Source organism: Somniosus microcephalus, unplaced genomic scaffold (genome assembly GCF_052327205.1).
Source record: "Somniosus microcephalus isolate GS21.2 unplaced genomic scaffold, FLI_Smic_1.0 unresolved_chr1, whole genome shotgun sequence".
In the NCBI taxonomy this organism is placed as follows: domain Eukaryota; kingdom Metazoa; phylum Chordata; class Chondrichthyes; order Squaliformes; family Somniosidae; genus Somniosus; species Somniosus microcephalus.
The window spans coordinates 159,863,253-159,877,973 of NW_028225179.1; the positions used below are offsets into that span (position 1 = coordinate 159,863,253).

Consider the following 14,721-nt stretch of genomic DNA (forward strand, 5'->3'; position numbering starts at 1 on the left):
GATTTAGATCAGTGTTTCTTACTAATGAATTGAATAAATTGGTCGATTGCTTTTAAAAACAGTGATTAATTTTATATAATGCATGCAATCAAATAATAATGATTCAGACATTACATACTTCTATTTCATTTATTTTCTTATTTGAAGTCAGTATGAATAATATTTACATTCTTGTACTCTTGTCGGGTATTCTTAAGATGAACACACTTATTGGGGATTTTACAGGATAAGTAAGAAAACAGGAAAGGCCCTCCGTACCAGGGCTGAGAATGTCCATTACAGGTCTCCACACTCTATACTGGGTGGGTCCTTTAAATGCTCCCAGAGACAGGCTGCCTTCCGCTATGTTTGGCTGATAGTCGTCTTCACTAATAATGTAAATATGAAATATTTAACAGCAGAAAATAAAACAAGCTCTTCAATATTCTACTTTATAATGTTGTTCAGTTATTTTTGGAGAACGTGTCGTACCTCTGCTCCTCGGGCGTACTCTCCTGAAATAGACAGAAACACAAATGTTAACACAGCAGACCGCTGGCAGAGCTCAAACAGACTAAACAAGGCTCGACTTTGCAGCATGAAAGAGCTCGAGAGTCAATAGTAAAGTGTGGAGCAACTCGCTGATCTCAGCTGCCAAAAACCTGAAGGAAAAGCTTTGGGCCTTTGAGAGGAGCGGACGAGAACTAATGGAAGGAAACAATTGTAAAGATAATTAGCAAAGGCGAGTGGATAGTATTGGACTAATTGAGTCAAAGTTTAGTGAAGTGGATGGGCTGGTACTCAATATTAAGGGCGAGTCACTGGGGAGCTGTGACTGGGATTTTTGCAAACAGGTACAGGGTCAGCAAGAAACAGAAATAAGTGCTGGAGGAAACCGAGCACACAAGATAATAGAGGATGCACTGACGACAGGAAGAACGCTTGTAAAGACACTGAGAAAGACACAACAATGTGCAGATACAGGAACATAGGAAGAGGAGTCGGCCATTCAGCCCCTCAAGCCTGTTCCACCATTCAATCAGATCAAGCACTAACTCCTAATGCAGAAGACCAAGTCATGGAGGAAGAAGTAGTTCAGAAGCCAGAGGACACGGTTAGGACAAAGATGCAGTTGGTGAGGTGCAGGGAGATTCTGGCTGTAGGGAGGTGGGTAGTGATGAGTGTGGTAATGATGATGAGTTGGTTACCCAGAGATAGGTCTGTGCACATTGAAGATAAATGACAAAAGGTACTGGAGGAGCAGGAAGGGCTAAATGACAATGTAAGAAATCATGTAAGGGCTCTGAAACCTCCCATGTAAGGATGGCCTAGAAAATCAAGGCAATTTCCTTTGTTATACTTCCTGTTTATGGTGAAAAAGATGTTTGTAAAGAAAATCGCGAATATGAATAACTATCTGTCAATCTGCCGTGAAAATAATACTGGGACTTTGAAAAGTAAATGGCGTTCTCCTTGTGATAACAAAGGGAGCGAGATGGCCAAATAAAAACAATGGAACTGGTCAGGAACGTTGAAGTAGCTGCAAGAAGCATTTCCATTGGATAGGAGGGAGAAGGCCAGGAGGAAATGTGATCCCACATGACATTGATTAAAGAGTGGAATCTAGACAGCAGGTGGGTGATATACAAGAACCAGGTAACATTAACAAGGGTAAACTAGGGGCCAAAGATGGGAACATCTACAGTAAGCTGTATAGACGTGAATGCTGAATGCATTAGGAATCAGCAATTCTGAAACGCGAGGCTACTGTAGCACTCGGGAACTACAGTGTTGTGGGAATATTATAAACATGGCTGACTGCAGAGGATGGTGCACAGGAACAGGAGGAGGCCATTCAGCCCTTCGAGCCTGTTCCACCATTCAGTTCGATCATGGCTGATCTGTACCTCAACTGCATTTACCCGCCTTTGCTCCATATCCCTCGATGCCCTTAACCAACAGAAATCTACCCGTCTCAGTCTTGGAAATTGAATTGGTTGATCCTGGCATCCACAGTCTTTTGAGGAAGAAAGTTCCAGATTTCCACAACCCATTCTGTGAATGAATAAAAAAACGTATTAAGGCACAATAGAGTAGACAGGAAGGATGTGATGCAGCCTTGGATGTCAAAGACACCTAGGAGATTAAAGCTGTTCATCCTGTGAAAGAGCGGTTCAATTTATTCCCACACCCCAGCCTTTTCCCCAAAACCCTGAAAATTAGTCTCTTCAAGTCCATGTCCAATTGCCTGTTGAAAGTTCCTATGGAATCTGCTTCCACCACCCTCTCAGGTTCCAAATCTTAACAACCCTCTGAGAAAAAATATCTCCACATTTCCCCTCTAGTTCTCATGCCAATTATTTTAAATCTATGACCTCTGGCTACCAATCCACTCGCCAGAAGAAACAGTTTCTCCGTGTTTGCTCAATCAAAACCCCTCAGAATTTTGAATACCTCTATTAGGTCTCCCCTTAACCTTCTCTGCTCGAAGGCGAACAATCCCAGCTTCTGCAATCTCTCCACATAACTGAATTCCCTCATTCCTACTATCATCCTAGTAAACCTCCTTCTTACCCTCTCCAAGACCCTGACATCCTTCCTAAAGTGTGGTTCCCTGAATTCTACACAATACTCCAGCTGAGGCCTAACCAGTGATTTGTAAAGGTTTAGGATGACTTCCGTGTTTTGAATTCAATGCCCCCATTTACAAAGCCAAGTATCCCACAAGCTTTCTTGACGGCCTTATCAACTTGCCCGGCCACCTTCAGAGATTAGTGAACATGCCCCCAGGTTCCTCTGCGCTTCCACAACCCTCACAATAGAACCATTTAGATTATACTGCCTCTCCATGTTGTTCCTCCCAAAGTGCACCACTTCACACTTACTGCATTAAATTGTATCGCTCATGTGTCTGCCCATTTCACCAGTCTGCCTCTGTCCTCCTGAAGTCTGCTCCTATCCTGCTCACTAATAACTACATCGCCAAGTTCTGTATCATCCGCAAACTTCAAAATTGTACTTTCTACACCAGAGTTCAGGTTATTTATATACAAGAAAAGCTTATTATGAATTGTCTTGGATTTCTCACAGATTTGTCTCCATTCTGAATAAAATATAATCCTTTTCCTCATTCAGTTCTTCAACAAAGTTCCACTCTCTCTTGTCCAAAATACAGCGTGATTTAGACAATTCAGAGTCGATGAGGTTCTGTTCCTGTGAAAACAAAAAGAGTTTGTTGAAGAAGGAAGCAAAACTATCGCAGGTCACAAGCACATTGATCACCGTGCTTAATAAACGCTGAGCCACGCTGCTGAAAATGCACAGGGATAGAGTTCTGTTATCCGGGCATGTGGTGCATCACACGCTACCCGTACAGGCGCAGCCCACAACGGCCCACTGAGAATTCTCCTTCATTTCACAGATGCTCTCTTGCTGCTTAAACTCAAAATCTTCAAAAATGGTTTTCTTCTGCTTCAGAGAATGTAGGATTGTGTTCATTTTCTCCTGGAATTGAAACTCAGGTCTGAAAATTATTGGCAAAAAAATCCAGTGGGAAAATGAAGGAAAACATTTTTACGCAGCGAGTTGTGGTGATCTGGGATGCACTGCCTGAAAGGGCAGTGGAAGCAGATTCAATGGTAACTTTCAAAAGGGAATTGGAGAAATAGTTGAGTAGGAGACAGTCCCAGGGCTCTGGGGAGAGAGCAGGGGAGTGAGACGAATGGGATCGCTCTTTCAAAGAGCCAGCACAGGCACGATGGGCTGAATGGCCTCCTTCTGTGCTGTGAGCTTCTAGGATTCTAGGTGCTGACAATAGAGCCAGGGCTCTGCTAAGAAACGGTCAATGGAAACTATTGATCTCAGAGTTATTCTGCAGATCTCCCCTCGCCATCAATCTCAAACTGCTTTGCATCAACACAGTAAGTGGCCTGACTGTCCCAATCACACTGAGCCAGGACACACTGAGTTAAGACATGCAGCATCAGCTGGACTATAAACACAAGTACTGAGCTTTCTATACTTCAACAACATTACAGATTCACAATAAGATTCCCGCCCTCCTCCAGCTCAAGATATCCTGAAATTTAAATAAAATGCAAAGTCAGGCAACACCAAGTTTCCTATTTGGAAGAAGAGCAGGGGAGTTCTCCCCGGTGTCCTGGGCCAATATTTATCCCTCAACCAACATCACTAAAACAGATGAGCTGGTCATTGTCACATTGTTGTTTGTGGGAGCTTGCTGTGCGCAGATTGGCTGCCGCGTTTCCTACATTATAACAGTGACTACACTTCAAAAGTACTTCATTGGCTGTAAAGCGCTTTGGGACGTCCTGAGCTTGTAAAAGGCGCTATATAAATGCAAGTCTGTCTTTCTACAGGATTAATACACAACATTATTGCAGCATGGCCTGCCCTCTGCTAGAAACTGTCAGACTACCAACACGAGAGGCTTCCAAACTATTCCCTGCTGAGGGCCCCCTGTGACACACACCCAGGGAGCCCCTGTAAACACTGGCACACCACCCTCCCCCCGTCCCCCTGCTCACACAGAGAGCCCTTGTCCTAACTTATAAAACACAGCGTCAATTCCCCAAAGGAAACAATGGCATCATTGCAGAAGTTACTGACCAGCAGACAGCAACAGAAATAACACGCTGGTAAGTCAGAGGCAGAAAGACATAAAAATACTGAATTACAAGATTTGAGAGACTTCACTCCTCCTTCCCCCAATCCCCCTCATCCCCACCACCCCAATCCCCTCAACCCCACACTCCTGGTCCCCCCTCATCAGTCCCATTACCCCTCCTCCTCCTCCCCCCTCACCCCCACTCCTCATCCCATCTCCCTCACCCCCCATTCAACCTCCACACCCCCTGATCCCTCCTCTCCCATCTCCCCTCCTCGCCCCTCCGTAGATTGGGCCTATACTCTCTGGAGTTTAGAAGAATGAGAGGTGAGCTCACTGAAACATACAAGATTCTGAGGGGGATTGACAGGGTCGATGCTGAGAGGTTCTTTCCCCTGGCTGGAGAGTCTAGAACTAGGGGTCACAGTCTCAGGATAAGGGGTCAACCATTTAAGACTGAGATGAGGACTTTCGTCTCTTAGAGGGTTGTGAATCTTTGGAATTCTCTCCCCCAGAGGGCTGTGGATGCTCAGTCATTGAGTATATTCAAGACAGAGAGCGAGAGATTTTTGGACTCTGGGGCGATCAAGAGATATGGGGATCGAGCGGGAAAGTGGAGTTGAGGTTGAAGATCAGCCATGATCTTATTGAATGGCGGAGCAGGCTCCAAGGGCCGTATGGCCGACTCCTGCTCCTAATTCTTATGTTATGTTCTCATTTTCCCGTCTAGTAGATTCTCAACTCAGAAGCACGTCTGCACCAATATTATGCACAAGAGCCATGGCTTCAACACAGCAGAATATATTCCCTCTGGTAAACGGTTAGTTCCAAACAAATCTGGACAAAGTGCCCGGATATTTCCATTAATCTAACGTTGCCAGACAAATGAAATTTAAAAATCAGGCCAATTATAAGGAGAGAATCAGAATGGCAAGAGAATATCACATTTAAACTTTCCATCACATCCACACTCCCTGTGGAATGGGTTTATTTGTGTGAACAAAACCACCTCACTCTCGGCCGATCTCACAGTCAAACAGTCCAAGTCTCCAAGAGAGGGTCAAAACTGCAGGTCTCGTGCCTCTGCTAAAATCACACAGCGAAAGCCCCGGGAGAGAGAGTCAGCAGAACTGCTTTTGTGGTGTCCTGCACGTTGTGTCAGCCGTGACTCAGTGGGCAGCACCCTCACCTCCGAGTCAGAAGGTTGTAGGTTCAAGTCCCACTCCAGAGACTTGAGCACAAAATCTAGGCTGACACTCCCAGTGCAGTACTGAGGGAGTGCTGCACTGTCGGAGGTGCTGTCTTTCGGATGAGACTTTAAACCGAGGCCCTGTCTGCTCTCAGGTGGATGTAAAAGATCCCATGGCACTATTGTGAAGAGGAGCAGGGGAGTTATCCCCGGTGTCCTGGCCAATATTTATCTGTCGAACAACATCACATAAAACAGATTTTCTGGTCATTATCACATCGCTGTTTGTGGGAGCTTGCTGTGCGCAAAGTGGCTGCCGCGTTTCCTACATTACAACAGTGACTGAACTTCAAAAGTACTTCATTGGTTGTAAAGTGCTTTGGGACGTCTGGTGGTGGTGAAAAGCGCTGTATAAATGTAAGTCTTTATGTTCATTAGGGGCCCATCACCACTTTATGCTTTGCGCAGTGTTGCCAAGGTAAAAAAGCTCTTGTAAGACAGAGCACTATTTTTAAACCGTATACAGAGGAAATGACTCCTCGGTGCAGTGAAACCACCACACTCACCATTTTATAAATATTGATGCAGACACAAAGGTCAAGCCTGCTGCAGGTGTAATCTTTTCCCGGCAGCCAGCATGCTCGGTTAAAATAAAGCTGCAGGCTTTGAAATGGGCCTAACAAGGCAAAAATTCCAGCTTGAACCAATTTCCCAATACAAATTAAATGAGATTTAATGAGCTCGGGGAAGAGGAAAGACTGCGCAAGTGGTAGAGCATTGATTCAGTGGCATGGTTTAGCTCACCACGCTGGAGTAAGTATTTAATACCAGACAAAAACATCAGCAAAAAAAGGCTCACATACAAGTTTAACTTGCTTGGCAAAGTGCTCGCAAATGAGACACGTGTTCCTTCTGAAATCGGGACAGAAATACAGTACTACGCATCACCTCACACTGCTTTTGAAATGGGCTTTGCACATCTCCCTACTACAGAGTTAGTGTAGAATTACAGCACACAAACAGGCCGCTCGGTCCAACTGGTCCGTGCCGGTGTTTATGCCCCACACCCCATTCGGCATATCCTTCTATTCCTGATGTGTCCTGGCCAATATTTATCCCTCAATCAACATCACTAAAACAGAGATTATCTGGTCAGGATCTCATTGCTGTTTGTGGGAGCTTGCTGTGCACAAATCGGCTCCCGCCTTTCCTACATTATAAGCGGGAGTACATTTCAAAAGTACATCCAGATCACAACAACTCGCTGTGTGAAATTTAAAGTTTCATGTCATTGCAAACAAATGAGTTTCGCCCTGTGTAATAATCCACTACAAAGTTCAACACATTATAGTACAGACTAACAAACACCTTCCCCAGTACCCCCCCTCCTCCTTAACCCGTCTCCCCTCCTCCTCCTTACCCCAGTCTCCCCTCCTCCTCCTTACCCCAGTCTCCCCTCCTCCTCCTTACCCCAGTCTCCCCTCCTCCTCCTTACCCCAGTCTCCCCTCCTCCTCCTGACCCGTCTCCCCTCCTCCTCCTTACCCCAGTCTCCCCTCCTCCTCCTTACCCCAGTCTCCCCTCCTCCTCCTTACCCCAGTCTCCCCTCCTCCTCCTTACCCCAGTCTCCCCTCCTCCTTACCCCAGTCCCCCCTCCTCCTCCTTACCCCAGTCCCCCTCCTCCTCCTCACCCCAGTCCCCCCTCCCATCTCCTTACCCCAGTCCCCCCTCCTCCTCCCTCCTCCTTACCCCAGTCCCCCCCTCCTCCTCCTTACCCCAGTACCCCCCTCCTCCTTACCCCAGTCCCCACTTCCTCCTCCTCCTCACCCCAGTCCCCCCTCCTCCTCCTCCTCACCCCAGTCCCCCCACCTCCTCCTCCTCCTCACCCCAGTCCCCCCTCCTCCTCCTCCTCACCCCAGTCCCCCCTCCTCCTCACCCCAGTCCCCCCTCCTCCTCCTCACCCCAGTCCCCCCTCCTCCTCCTCACCCCAGTCCCCCCTCCTCCTCCCCCCCCCCAGTCCCCCCTCCTCCTCCCCCCAGTCCCCCCTCCTCCTCCCCAGTCCCCCCATCCCCCTCCTCCTCCTCCTCACCCCAGTCTCCTCCTCCTCACCCCAGTCCCCCCTCCTCCTCCTCCTCCTCACCCCAGTCTCCTCCTCCTCCTCCTCACCCCAGTCCCCCCTCCTCCTCCTCCTCAGCCCAGTCCCCCCTCCTCCTCCTCACCCCAGTCCCCACTCCTCCTCCTCCTCACCCCAGTCCCCCCCTCCCCCTCATCCTCCTCCTCACCCCAGTCCCCCCTCCTCCTCCTCACCGTCCCCCCTCCTCCTCACCCCAGTCTCCTCCTCCTCCTCCTCACCCCAGTCCCTCCTCCTCCTCCTCACCCCAGTCCCCCCTCCTCCTCCTCAGCCCAGTCCCCCCTCCTACTCCTCCTCACCCCAGTCCCCCCTCCTCCTCCTCACCCCAGTCCCCCCCCTCCTCCTCCTCACCACAGTCCCCCCTCCTCCTCCTCCTCACCCCAGACCCCCCTCCTCCTCACCCCAGTCCCCCTCCTCCTCCTCCTCACCCCAGTCCCCCATCCTCCTCCTCCTCACGCCAGTCCCCCCTCCTCCTCCTCACCCCAGTCCCCCCTCCTCCTCCTCCTCACCCCAGTCCCCCCTCCTCCTCCTCACACCAGTACCCCCTCCTCCTCCTCCTCACCCCAGTCCCCCCTCCTCCTCCTCCTCACCCCAGTCCCCCCTCCTCCTCCTCACCCCAGTCCCCCCTCCTCCTCCTCACCCCAGTCCCCCCTCCTCCTCCTCCTCACCCCAGTCCACCTCCTCCTCCTCACCCCAGTCCCCCCCTCCTCCTCCTCACCCCAGTCCCTCCTCCTCCTCCTCACGCCAGTCCCCCCTCCTCCTCCTCACCCCAGTCCCCCCTCCTCCTCCTCCTCACCCCAGTCCCCCCTCCTCCTCCTCACACCAGTACCCCCTCCTCCTCCTCCTCACCCCAGTCCCCCCTCCTCCTCCTCACCCCAGTCCCCCCTCCTCCTCCTCACCCCAGTCCCCCCTCCTCCTCCTCCTCACCCCAGTCCACCTCCTCCTCCTCGTCCCCCCCTCCTCCTCCTCACCCCAGTCCCTCCTCCTCCTCCTCACCCCAGTCCCCCCTCCTCCTCCTCACCCCAGTCCCCCCTCCTCACCCCAGTCCCCCCTCCTCCTCACCCCAGTCCCCCCTCCTCCTCCTCCTCACCCCAGTCCCCCCTCCTCCTCCTCCTCACCCCAGTCCCCCCTCCTCCTCCTCGCCCCAGTCCCTCCTCCTCCTCCTCACCCCAGTCCCCCCCTCCTCCTCCTCCTCCTCACCCCAGTCCCCCCTCCTCCTCCTCCTCACCCCAGTCCCCCCTCCTCCTCCTCCTCACCCCAGTCCCCCCTCCTCCTCCTCCTCACCCCAGTCCCCCTCCTCCTCCTCCTCACCCCAGTCCCCCCTCCTCCTCCTCCTCACCCCAGTCCCCCCTCCTCCTCCTCCTCCCAGTCCCCCCTCCTCCTCCTCCTCACCCCAGTCCCCCCTCCTCCTCCTCCTAACCCCAGTCCCCCCTCCTCCTCCTCCTCCTAACCCCAGTCCCCCCCTCCTCCTCCTCCTCACCCCAGTCCCCCCCTCCTCCTCCTCCTCACCCCAGTCCCCCCCTCCTCCTCCTCCTCACCCCAGTCCCCGCTCCTCCTCCTCCTCCTCACCCCAGTCCCCCCTCCTCCTCCCCCCAGTCCCCCCTCCTCCTCCTCCCCCCAGTCCCCCCTCCTCCTCCTCCCAGTCCCCCCTCCTCCTCCTCCCCCCAGTCCCCCCTCCTCCTCCTCCTCCTCCTCCCAGTCCCCCCTCCTCCTCCCAGTCCCCCCTCCTCCTCCTCCTCCTCCCAGTCCCCTCCTCCTCCCCCCAGTCCCCCCTCCTCCCCCCAGTGCCCCCTCCTCCTCCTCACCCCAGTGCCCCCTCCTCCTCACCCCAGTGCCCCCTCCTCCTCACCCCAGTGCCCCCTCCTCCTCCCCCCAGTCCCCCTTCCTCCTCCCCCCAGTCCCCCCTCCTCCTCCCCCTCCTCCCAGTCCCCCCTCCTCCTCCCCCCAGTCCCCCCTCCTCCTCCTCCCCCCAGTCCCCCCTCCTCCTCCTCCTCCTCCTCCTCCCAGTCCCCCCTCCTCCTCCTCCTCCTCCCAGTCCCCTCCTCCTCCCCCCAGTCCCCCCTCCTCCCCCCAGTGCCCCCTCCTCCTCCTCACCCCAGTGCCCCCTCCTCCTCACCCCAGTGCCCCCTCCTCCTCACCCCAGTGCCCCCTCCTCCTCACCCAGTGCCCCCTCCTCCTCACCCAGTGCCCCCTCCCCCCTCCTCACCCCAGTGCCCCCTCCTCCTCACCCCAGTGCCCCCTCCTCCTCACCCCAGTGCCCCCTCCTCCTCCCCCCAGTCCCCCTTCCTCCTCCCCCCAGTCCCCCCTCCTCCTCCCCCTCCTCCCAGTCCCCCCTCCTCCTCCCCAGTCCCCCAGTCTCCCCTCCTCCTCCCCCCAGTCCCCCCTCCTCCTCCCCCCAGTCACCCCTCCTCCTCCCCCCAGTCACCCCTCCGCCTCCCCCCTCCTCCTCCCAGTCCCCCCTCCTCCTCCTCCTCCTCCCCCCAGTCACCCCTCCTCCTCCCCCTCCCCCCAGTCCCCCCTCCGCCTCATCCTCCTCCCCCCAGTCCCCCCTCCTCAGTCCCCCCTCCTCCTCCCCCCAGTCCCCCCTCCTCCTCCTCCTCCCCCCCGTCCCCCCTCCTCCTCCTCCGCCCCGTCCCCCCTCCTCCTCCTCCCCCCCGTCCCCCCTTCTCCTCCCCCCCTCGTCCCCCCTTCTCCTCCCCCCCCTCCCCCTCCCTCCTCCTCCCCCTCCTCCCCCCCAGTCCCCCCTCCTCCTCCTCCCCCCAGTCCCCCCCTCCACCTCACCCCAGTCCCCCCTCCTCCTCCCCCCAGTCCCCCCTCCTCCTCCTCACCCCAGTCCCCCCTCCTCCTCCTCACCCCAGTCCCCCCTCCTCCTCCTCACCCCAGTCCCCCCTCCTCCCAGTCCCCCCTCCTCCTCACCCCAGTCCCCCCTCCTCCTCCTCCTCACCCCAGTCCCCCCTCCTCCTCCTCCTCACCCCAGTCCCCCCTCCTCCTCCTCACCCCAGTCCCCCCTCCTCCTCCCAGTCCCCCCTCCTCCTCCTCCTCCCAGTCCCCCCTCCTCCTCCTCCTCCCAGTCCCCCCTCCTCCTCCTCCCAGTCCCCCCTCCTCCACCTCCTCCCAGTCCCCCCTCCTCCTCCTCCTCCCAGTCCCCCCTCCTCCTCCTCCCCCCCCGTCCCCCCTTCTCCTCCCCCCCTCGTCCCCCCTTCTCCTCCCCCCCCTCCCCCTCCCTCCTCCTCCCCCTCCTCCCCCCCCCAGTCCCCCCTCCTCCTCCTCCCCCCAGTCCCCCCCTCCACCTCACCCCAGTCCCCCCTCCTCCTCCCCCCAGTCCCCCCTCCTCCTCCTCACCCCAGTCCCCCCCTCCTCCTCCTCACCCCAGTCCCCCCCTCCTCCTCCTCACCCCAGTCCCCCCTCCTCCCAGTCCCCCCTCCTCCTCACCCCAGTCCCCCCTCCTCCTCCTCCTCACCCCAGTCCCCCCTCCTCCTCCTCCTCACCCCAGTCCCCCCTCCTCCTCCTCACCCCAGTCCCCCCTCCTCCTCCCAGTCCCCCCTCCTCCTCCTCCTCCCAGTCCCCCCTCCTCCTCCTCCTCCCAGTCCCCCCTCCTCCTCCTCCTCCCAGTCCCCCCTCCTCCTCCTCCCAGTCCCCCCTCCTCCACCTCCTCCCAGTCCCCCCTCCTCCTCCTCCTCCCAGTCCCCCCTCCTCCTCCTCCTCCCAGTCCCCCCTCCTCCTCCTGACCCCAGTCCCCCCTCCTCCTGACCCCAGTCCCCCCTCCTCCTCCTCCTGACCCCAGTCCCCCCTCCTCCTCCTCCTCCTGACCTCAGTCCCCCCTCCTCCTCCTCCTCACCCCAGTCCCCCCCTCCTCCTCCTCCTCACCCCAGTCCCCCATCTCCTCCTCCTCCTCACCCCAGTCCCCCCTCCTCCTCACCCCAGTACCCCCCTCCTCCTCCTCACCCCAGTCCCTCCTCCTCAACCCAGTTCCGCCTCCTCCTCACCCCAGTCCCCCCTCCTCACCCCAGTTCCCCCTCCTCCTCCTCCTCCCAGTCCCTCTCCTCCTCCTCACCCCAGGCCCCCCTCGTCCTCCTCCTCCTCCTCACCCCAGTACCCCCTCCTCCTCCTCACCCCAGACACCCCTCCTCCTCCTCACCCCAGTCCCCCCTCCTCCTCCTCCGCACCCCAGTCCCCCCTCCTCCTCCTCCGCACCCCAGTCCCCCCTCCTCCTCCGCACCCCAGTCCCTCCTCCTCCTCCTCCTCACCCCAGTCGCCCCTCCTCCTCCTCACCCCAGTCCCCCCTCCTCCTCCTCCTCACCCCAGTCCCCCCTCCTCCTCCTCCTCCTCACCCCAGTCACCCCTCCTCCTCCTCCTCCCAGTACCCCCTCCTCCTCACCCCAGTCCCCCCTCCTCCTCCTCCTCACCCCAGTCCCCCCTCCTCCTCCTCCTCACCCCAGTCCCCCCTCCTCCTCCTCCTCACCCCAGTCCCCCCTCCTCCTCCTCACCAGTCCCCCCCCTCCTCCTCACCCCAGTCCCCCCTCCTCCTCCTCACCCCAGTCCCCCCTCCTCCTCCTCCTCACCCCAGTCCCTCCTCCTCCTCCTCCCTCCTCCCCCCTCCTCCTCCTCCCCCCAGTCCCCCCTCCTCCTCCTCACCCCAGTCCCCCCTCCTCCTCCTCCTCACCCCAGTCCCCCCTCCTCCTCCTCCCCCCAGTCCCCCCTCCTCCTCCTCACCCCAGTCCCCCCTCCTCCTCCTCCTCACCCCAGTCCCCCCCTCCTCCTCCTCCTCCTCACCCCAGTCCCCTCCTCCTCCTCCTCACCCCAGTCCCTCCTCCTCCTCCTCCTCCTCACCCCAGTCCCTCCTCCTCCTCCTCACCCCAGTCCCCCCTCCTCCTCCTCCTCACCCCAGTCCCCCCTCCTCCTCCTCCTCACCCCAGTCCCCCCCTCCTCCTCCTCACCCCAGTCCCCCCTCCTCCTCCTCACCCCAGTCCCCCCTCCTCCTCCTCCTCACCCCAGTCCCCCCCTCCTCCTCCTCACCCCAGTCCCCCCTCCTCCTCCTCACCCCAGTCCCCCCTCCTCCTCCTCACCCCAGTCCCCCCTCCTCCTCCTCACCCCAGTCCCCCCTCCTCCTCACCCCAGTCCCCCCCTCCTCCTCCTCCTCACCCCAGTCCCCCCTCCTCCTCCTCACCCCAGTCCCCCCCTCCTACTCCTCCTCACCCCAGTCCCCCTCCTCCTCCTCCTCACCCCAGTCCCCCCTCCTCCTCCTCACCCCAGTCCCCCCTCCTCCTCCTCACCCCAGTCCCCCCTCCTCCTCCTCACCCCAGTCCCCCCTCCTCCTCCTCACCCCAGTCCCCCCTCCTCCTCCTCACCCCAGTCCCCCCTCCTCCTCACCCCAGTCCCCCCTCCTCCTCCTCACCCCAGTCCCCCCTCCTCCTCCTCACCCCAGTCCCTCCTCCTCCTCCTCACCCCAGTACCCCCCTCCTCCTCACCCCAGTCCCCCCTCCTCCTCCTCACCCCGGTCCCCCCTCCTCCTCCTCCTCCCCCCAGTCCCCCCCTCCTCCTCCTCCTCCTCACCCCAGTCCCCCTCCTCCTCCTCCTCACCCCAGTCCCCCCCCTCCTCCTCCTCACCCCAGTCCCCCCTCCTCCTCCTCCTCCCCCCAGTCCCCCCCCTCCTCCTCACCCCAGTCCCCCTCCTCCTCCTCCTCACCCCAGTCCCCCCCCCTCCTCCTCCTCACCCCAGTCCCCCCTCCTCCTCCTCCTCACCCCAGTCCCCCCTCCTCCTCCTCCTCCCTCCTCACCCCAGTCACCCCTCCTCCTCCTCCTCACCCCAGTCCCCCCCTCCTCCTCCTCCTCACCCCAGTCCCCCCTCCTCCTCCTCCTCACCCTAGTCCCCCCTCCTCCTCCTCACCCCAGTCCCCCCTCCTCCTCCTCCTCACCCCAGTCCCCCCTCCTCCTCCTCCTCACCCCAGTCACCCCTCCTCCTCCTCCTCACCCCAGTCCCCCCTCCTCCTCCTCACCCCAGTCCGCCCTCCTCCTCCTCACCCCAGTCCCCCCTCCTCCTCCTCACCCCAGTCCCCCCTCCTCCTCCTCACCCCAGTCCCCCCTCCTCCTCTTCACCCCAGTCCCTCCCCTCCTCCTCACCCCAGTACCCCCCTCCTCCTCCTCCTCACCCCAGTCCCCCCTCCTCCTCCTCCTCACCCCAGTCCCCCCTCCTCCTCCTCCTCACCCTAGTCCCCCCTCCTCCTCCTCACCCCAGTCCCCCCTCCTCCTCCTCCTCACCCCAGTCCCCCCTCCTCCTCCTCCTCACCCCAGTCACCCCTCCTCCTCCTCCTCACCCCAGTCCCCCCTCCTCCTCCTCACCCCAGTCCGCCCTCCTCCTCCTCACCCCAGTCCCCCCTCCTCCTCCTCACCCCAGTCCCCCCTCCTCCTCCTCACCCCAGTCCCCCCTCCTCCTCTCACCCCAGTCCCTCCCCTCCTCCTCACCCCAGTACCCCCCCTCCTCCTCACCCCAGTCCCCCCTCCTCCTCCTCCTCACCCCAGTCCCCCCTCCTCCTCCTCCTCACCCTAGTCCCCCCCTCCTCCTCCTCACCCCAGTCCCCCCTCCTCCTCCTCCTCACCCCAGTCCCCCCTCCTCCTCCTCCTCACCCCAGTCACCCCTCCTCCTCCTCCTCACCCCAGTCCCCCCTCCTCCTCCTCACCCCAGTCCCGCCCTCCTCCTCCTCACCCCAGTCCCCCCTCCTCCTCCTCACCCCAGTCCCCCCTCCTCCTCCTCACCCCAGTCCCCCCTCCTCCTCCTCACCCCAGTCCCCCCTCCTCCT

The 14,721-nt window shown here is 58.6% G+C and overlaps 2 protein-coding genes across 2 annotated transcripts in view; one reads left to right on the top strand and one right to left on the bottom strand.

The window, feature by feature from the left end:
• LOC147096368 (zinc-binding protein A33-like) overlaps positions 1-14,721 on the top strand; it is a 766,539-nt gene that overhangs the window by 639,981 nt on the left and 111,837 nt on the right. The gene's annotated exons all lie outside the window — the stretch shown is intronic.
• LOC147096384 (uncharacterized) overlaps positions 57-14,721 on the bottom strand; it is a 419,163-nt gene continuing 404,498 nt past the window's right edge. The window contains exons 3-6 of the mRNA XM_085973814.1: positions 3,068-3,192; positions 1,950-2,034; positions 472-494; positions 57-368 (exon numbers count right to left, since the gene is read on the bottom strand). Coding sequence (XP_085829940.1) covers positions 164-368; positions 472-494; positions 1,950-2,034; positions 3,068-3,192 — 438 coding nt within the window. The 3' untranslated portion in view covers positions 57-163. The remainder of the gene's footprint in view (positions 369-471; positions 495-1,949; positions 2,035-3,067; positions 3,193-14,721) is intronic.